At 41.1% G+C, this 7,690-nt stretch overlaps 1 protein-coding gene across 1 annotated transcript in view; it reads left to right on the top strand.

Annotated features, from left to right (window-relative positions):
• tamalin (trafficking regulator and scaffold protein tamalin) overlaps positions 1-7,690 on the top strand; it is a 16,992-nt gene that overhangs the window by 2,574 nt on the left and 6,728 nt on the right. The window contains exons 2-4 of the mRNA XM_014016238.1: positions 866-918; positions 3,325-3,379; positions 6,591-6,693. Of these exons, the coding sequence (XP_013871692.1) occupies positions 866-918; positions 3,325-3,379; positions 6,591-6,693 (211 nt within the window). The remainder of the gene's footprint in view (positions 1-865; positions 919-3,324; positions 3,380-6,590; positions 6,694-7,690) is intronic.

Below are 7,690 nucleotides of genomic sequence, written 5' to 3'. Positions count from 1 at the left end.
AATTAATCGTTATCGGCTAAATATCCCAATTAATCGTGATTAATTTTTTTTGCCAATATTGCCCAACCCTAGTACACAGGAGACTCCTATTTAAGTGAAAATGTTTGACCTATGAGCTGAAAGGAGTTTATGAATGTTGGTTAATCTCTAGATTTCATTAGAAACGTTTTAGCTGCTTTACTCCCTGAGCCTTAAATACTCCATTCCAAAGAAGAGAATGAGGAAATTTTATTCACGCAGATCCTGTCAACCTGGTTGAGAACATTTATTATATAATAAACTTTTCTACAGAACAATATACTTGTTAAATTACATTTTTCTTGAGATTCTTTTAGACAACCAAAGTGTTTTGCGGACAACCAGGTTTTGTCAACAGTTTGTCCGCTGGACAACCTGAAAAATATCCTTATGTCTACCCCTGGTGGAGTTTTTTCCCCTCTCAATGCTGTTATTGTGCCCCCCCCCTTCACCACAGTGTCTTGTGTGTTTCTTTTAATAGACTGCAGTTTGTGTGAACCGCTCTAAAACTTGTTCAGATGGATTTGGGTGCTTCAGGCTGGGTTTCTGTAAAGTTAAATTTAGCTGAAGGTGTTTTTTCTTTTCTCTCTTAGAAGTAAACAAACAGTAGTCTGGCATGCCTTTCTAGTTTCAGTCTTCGTGTCACAGAAATAACAGATCAGTGGCTGTAAAATCAAAACAAACTGCCTGGCACGCGTATGCTACTACCAGACCTGTTGAACCGGTCTTTGAGGACAGCAGGTGTGTCTAAGAGTTGATGAGAAGCTGGSGGGGAAACCCTTATATTGCACCAACATCATGCTGTTGTCTGAATCGCTTGACGTCTTGTTTCGTTTTCTCCTCACAGGGTGGAGGCCCGCAGAAGTGGAAACCCCTAACGCAGTCACCAGAACCACAGAGGTACACGCATCCCACGTTTCCTGTTCAGACCAAACCCTTTGTTGTTCTCTGCTTCTTCTGCGCAGACCCACCGCTGACGACGTTTCCCCCTCGTGTGACGGCGGGGCTCTCTCGCCCGCACAGCGGCCCTTTTGTTGGGAGAAGTCGTCACCGTGTGGGGCTTCTGAGTCGTCATGAATTTTCATGTCCTCTGCCGCAGGGACGTCCTTCAGTCTCGCAGATCTTTGTCCTGTGTGTCTGACTGTGACRTCCAAACGCTGGTGGACACAAAAACAGTGCTGTGCAGAGAGCAGAATGTCACATATGACATGAGAATACTCATGAATCGTTTTACTTGAAGCTTCCTCTGGATATTTTATTATCGGTTTAATTAAAGCCTTGATTGTTAGGGGTGTCCCRATACAACTTTTTCTCTGCCGATACGATACTGAAGTTACTGCCTTGAGCACTGTCCGATACTGATATCAGAACCAACCATATATGTTTTCGTCAGTTTTCTTCTTCTTATCCGGGTCGGGTCGCRGGGRCAGCAGCCTAAGCAGAGAAACCCAGACTTCCCTCTCCCCAGCCACTTGGACCAGCTCCTCTGGGGGAATCCCAAGGCGTTCCCAGGCCAGCTGAGAAACATAGTCCCTCCAGTGTGTCCTGGGTCTTCCTCTAGGCCTCTTCCCAGTGGGACGTGCCCAGAACACCTCATCAGGGAGGCGTTCAGGAGGCATCCTAACCAGATGCCCGAGCCACCTCAACTGGCTCCTCTCGACGTGGAGGAGCAGCGGCTCTACTCTGAGTCCCTCCTGGATGACATCTGTAAAACATATATTTTCATTACTTTTTTTTTTGTAGTGTGGAATCTTAAGAGTCTTGATTAAGTCAAACCGTAAATGAGAGTCAACAATAGGTTTGAGAAAGACTGGTCCCATTTTTTATTAACCAATGGTTGCATCATTTTTTAACTTTAACATAAGAATATTGTACAATTTAAATAAATAATAAAGTCAAAGACCCTGAAAAATGGCCTCAATAAATCCAACAAAAACAAAATATACAAATATGTAAATTGTAAAATTACTATCCAAGGTCACTTTATTTATTTATGCTGGATCAAAGTGCTGCTGGATAGAAATCCTGAGTGGACCACAGGATTTTAGATGCAGGCGGATATAATCCTTTTTTTTTTTTTTTTTTTTTTTTTTTTTGAAGGACAGTCTGTCAGCCTTTCCCACAGCTCTTCTGCACATTAATCATTAAACTGAAAAGATGTGAAAGGTTTGCTTTAAAGCTCAACCATGATCTTTGATGCCCACTGCCAAAGGAGAATGTAGACAGTGATGGTTTTGCCTGTGTGTCTGTCTGTTAGCCATAATAATAATAATAATTCATTTGTAATGCAATTTTCATTTACAAAAATCTCGAAGTGCTACAAAAAAAGAACAAAATATCTCCTGAACTACTCTGGAAATATCAGTACATAAGAACAACTGATTAGCTTTGAAGCCAACCCAATTCAAGAGCTTACACAGCTGACTGATGTTAAAACAGACAGAAATGTCTTTAACTCTGTCAGTCTTACAGGTAATGACCTAAAATCGGGTGTGGTAGTAGCTGAGGTTGATCGAAGCATACCCTGAGAGCACTAAAAATGTGCTGCAAAATTTTACCATCATCTGTCTGTAGTTTGTCTGTTAGCAAAGTATCTCATGAACCACTGGAGTTATTTTAGTGGAACTTGTAGAAAACAATCATTGGACGTACATCTACAGTCCAATTTGTTTCAGAGCCAATAAAATTTAGTTTGGCTGCAGTAGTAAACTAAATAAAAAAACCCAATTGTTGAGCTAAAATCCAGTGTATTTGTAGGTGAGAGTCATGGCGGTACAGCGACAGGTCTGCAGAACACTGAGTTCTGTTTTCACCTTGTTTAACGATGATGATGATGTTATAAAACAGACTAATAATTTTTTGGTTGTTTATATAAGCTGTGAAAAACATGTTATTAGCAGATCTTTCAGCTTGCATCTTTCTGTGTTCCTCTTTGGTTACACAACCTGTACAAAATGCAAAACTAGGACATGCAGAGACGTTTGACACTTGATGGTTTGCAGTTAACTGCAGGATATTTCATAGTTATTGAAACTGTTTTCATTTTTTCGTTGTTTTTCTCTCTTTTTCAATACTTCTTTCTCTTCTTTGACTGAAACTAAGGAAAGCCACAATATGTCACTTTAACCTGCAGCTTAGAGCTCTTTGCTAAAAAAAAAAWGACTTGTTGCTGATCAGATGAGTCGTCAAATTAGATGTAGACTCACATTTACCAATCTATCTCAGTAATATTATTTAAAACATGCAGTAATTCAAAGAAGCATCAGATAAACTAATATTTACATTTTCTTATTTCTTTTTCTGTAGGAAGGTGGTGGTCCTGGAGAAAAAAGAGGAGGAAGCATTTGGTTTTGAAATTCAGGTAAATAAGATAAAATGTTGATAGAACTTCAGATTTAGCAGGTTTTTTTAATGCTCGACCTCATGTCTGACAGCAGATCATCCCTTTAAGTGACAGAAACATCTGGATCTTTTCCCACATCTCTTAATCCCAGTGTTTCCCTGCACCAGCAGGAGTGAAAGGTCATCCAGCAGTCAGATAACCCATCCGTGTTAATCCCATGACTCGAACAAAGAGGGAATGATTTTATATTTTCTCCCTCCAGCACTTGTATTTTCAGCTGTGCGGTTTACTCACACGCTTTCCATCGAATACTTGCCCCCCCTTCAGATTAACACATCTCTCCGATTCCCCCTGCAGCTCCACCTCACAGTATTACTCTGTTATTTAGAATCCTGCAGAAGGTTTGTTGAAACACTTACAGTGCGTGAGTATAAAACAGGTCACACACTGTGCCGGTATGCAGATCAGAACTGAAGCACTTCTAGGAAAAGACGTGGTGTTCTATTTATGCCATTGTTTGGACGCTCCCACCCTTCCTGCCTGCCTGTGAGCAGGAGGAAGCGAGGCCGCGAGGAGCAGCCTGCCGGCCAGCAGGGTCGACCGTGAGCGTGGACGTCTCCTTTTTCTTGCAGCTTTTTCCCCTTCCAGCTTTCAGCCCGGTGAACACGAGGCTCCGGCATGTAAATGTCTTATTTGCCTTTCAACGATCTTTGCACGGTCGAATCCAGGCGGGATCAAAATCGTTGCAAATTTCTATCCTCGCTATCATGCAAGCTGGATTCTTCCGTCAGGGAAGGTTCAACATCTGTCAAATTACAAAACAAGTTTTTCATTTGAGTGGTTTTTTGGTTGTTGTTGTTGCCAGTAGAAGTTTTGCTGACAGGATGGAACTTCCTCAATAAGAGGGAAGTTTATTCACATTTTTGCAGCCACTCTGTGGTGACCAAAACAAGGAAGAGCACACAGATGTACATGTGGAAGTAACACAAGTTTCCAAGGCTACAAAATATTAGGGCCGTTTTTTGTGGGAAAGAAAGCTGCGGTTTCTGACAGTTTGTGCTGAAGTCTGGGTAAAATCGACAAATACAGAAAGAAAGCTGTCTGTGTATTTACCAAAACTTTACAGGTAGATGTGTAGTTTGTATAGAAATGGTTTGATTCAAGCACTAATGATGTTTCATAATAATTTGGACTTTTAATGATTTATTTCAATGGTTATACATCTACAATTTCTATAGTTGTAAAAAGAGAATTTGGTGCAGAAATAAGAATTTATGGATGATAATAATTCACACAAGGTCCAAACTACACACACAGACTCTATATGCACCCTCACTGTTATTCATATAAATGTCCCTCAGCAAGTTACATTTCAACCACACTTTTTTTTGTTTCCATCAACAAGCTTCCCACGTGGTAGAGTTCATTTCATTTTCTTGGTACAGACACCCAGCTTTTTAGCACAGCCCACACATTTTCAACAAGGTTTAGGTCAGGACTTTGGTAAAGTCAGCTGGTTCGTCCATCACTCTTCAGTTCTGATGTGTTTGAGGTCACTGTTCTGTTGGAACACCTAAAAACATCAGTTTCAACTGAACTGAGCAGTTATTGGTTTGAGTCACCACAGCATGATGCTATCACCACCGTGCTTGTCTGTTGAGGCAGTGCTCACAAGCCTCACCACGACTTCCCCAAACCTGCTGCTCGTCATTGTGGTCAAACAGCTCCGTGTCGGTCTCATCTAACACTCATTTGTTTCTGAACATTTTAACTAATCTAAAGGGTGACAGATGAGTGTTGGTCAGTCCGGTAGATGCGGTGAATCAAACCTTTTGTGTGCTAGCAAAGAGAAACTACCTGCTGCAGTCAATCGTAATCATCACTAATTAGAAGTTAATAGTTGGTCAAGTTAAATGGTAAATGGTTTGAATTTATAAATCGCCTTATCAAGTCCATATGGACCCCAAAGTGCTTGACACTTCATTCATTCACAATGAAGGTGGTAAGCTACAGTGTAGCCACAGCTGCCCACTAACAGAGGTGGGGCTGCCATGCACCGGCGCCACCGGACCCTCTGTAGGCAAGGTGGGTGAGTGTCTTGCCCAAGGACACAACAGCTGAGACAGCTGGAATAGGGGATTGAACCAGCAACCCACCGGTTACAGGACAACTCCTCTAACCACTCAAGATTTTGTGTTGACACTACTTACTCAAAGTACTAAAAGCATGCGTGTTTTTATTCGAGTATCATTTTGACCCTGCGTGAATTGGATGCTAAATTCAAACGTGTAGTCCCAGTGTTCACTTGTTCCAAGTGAGGAATAGCTGCTTTTTTCTACTCACGTCATCGTAAATTAGTTTATTTTGTGTTTGTTTGGAGCTGTTGAAACCAGCTTTTTTACACTGGCTGGCAATGCTTGCACCATCATCAGTCAAAACGAACGTTATGCATTTGTYGATTCCCACTCTCGAAACAGACAGGGCATAATCGTTTCAGAAGGGAACTCTGTGCTCATATGAAGRCATCATCAAAGCCCCGCCCCCTGAGGACAGTGACCTTTTTATAGCTTGGAAAGACCCATCTCTCACACGTTTGACCCAATCACCTTCGGTTTGTGTCAGTACACAGAGAACAAGTTGGTCTGACGTGGTTTCAAACACCAAGACTTTTGGCTGGACGGCGTGGTCGTGGCGAACTCAGGCGTCASGCCGTTGAATTACCTTTGGCTCTAAAATCCACATATTTCAGCTGATCTGTACCAAACATTAGAGAATGACTCTGGAGTTTTCTCTATTTTTGTTGTACATTTATCAAATTATTCATCTATTCATTGAGCAGCTGGTTCTCAAAAGAACCAAGTGTAGTCTGTGACATTACAAAACAATACCTACAGGTTCTCTAAGTTTTGTGTAATTATCAGAGTTTATTGTTTGTGGACATGAGGAAAGTTGCAACATCTTCCAGTGAGTTTGTTCAGTGAGACGAGAGGAAACGGACCTCAGCACTTGATTACTTGCGTCACATCTTTGTGGACTTTGTGATTAAAAACTTCTTCTGGCACCGACAGACCGTCATGGTTTCCTTTGCATGATTGTGTGTGTGTGTGTGTGTGTGTGTGTGTGTGTGTGTGTGACTCTGAACAGTAGACAACAGTTGTTTAGTGCAAAATAAGACGTCAAGAGCAAGAAAGATCTTTTATCTTCACTCTTTGTTCTCTGTCTGTTTCAGACTTACGGTCTCCATCATCAGGACCAAAACTCAGTGGAGATGTGCACGTTTGTGTGCAAGGTGCACGACGACAGCCCGGCCCACAGAGCAGGACTTAAACTTGGTCAGTAAAAAAAAAAAAAAAATACTTCCTTTCATTCTTTTGTGTATTTGGGCTGTTTTGGCCAGAGTTGAAACATACATGAGGGAAGTGAGCGTGACCTAAAGTTAAGCTCATTTTTCTCTGTGTGCTGTCATCAGCTGACACAKTGTGCATTATGTCAACAAAACACATGAGTTTCAGTCGGTCTGTATCACTAAGGAAAACACAAAGTGAGCACACCTGCATTTTTCCAGTTGACAAACAGCTTAATTGTTTCACTGCTCCAGGCAGATGCACCTAAAAAAAGACTCTTAACGGAAGTCAAGTTTTTATTTGTCATTTATTTTTGTTTCCTTTTTTAAATGGAAACAGTATCGCAATACTTGATGTTTGCAATTGAAAAGGATAGTAACACACTATAAAACCAAACGAGCTGACGAGCGTTCTGCTCCGTTTATAAACCAGTTTCTCTTCTTACATTCCTCACGTGGTACTTTTATTGTCTAATTGTTGCTGTGAACACAATGACTGCACAGCTGCAGCTTCTGAAAGAGAGGATCCCGTCCACAATAAACCTGTAACCTCTGAAAGTTGGCGCATTTTTTAAAATCGTAAATAAAATCAGATTTACAGACTGGTGAACCTCTGCCCATCTTTTCTTCKGAGAGATTCAGCTTTTCTAAACTGCTCTTTTCAAACCCGGTCCTGTTGTCAGTTAACCTGATCCGTTACAAAATGCTCCTMYGGCTGTTTCTTACTTGAATCATATACTTTTTCAGCCATATTTTTTTTAGATGTGCCGCTGCTGTAAAATCACCTCTAAATATGGTGCAAATTTTCAGTTTAAACATGGGAAATGTTCACCATGTTCCATTGTTAATAAAAGGGTTTGGAGATTTGCAAACCACTGCATTCAGTTTTTATTTACATTTTTCACGACCAAACTCTTTCAGAAACAGTGCTGTATAACACACACACACACACACACACACACACACACACACACACACACACACAC

This window comes from Austrofundulus limnaeus, unplaced genomic scaffold (assembly GCF_001266775.1).
Source record: "Austrofundulus limnaeus strain Quisiro unplaced genomic scaffold, Austrofundulus_limnaeus-1.0 Scaffold141, whole genome shotgun sequence".
NCBI classification, from domain to species: Eukaryota; Metazoa; Chordata; class Actinopteri; order Cyprinodontiformes; family Rivulidae; genus Austrofundulus; species Austrofundulus limnaeus.
Note: the sequence above shows the minus strand (reverse complement) of the source record. Positions and strands in the feature narration are given on the sequence as shown.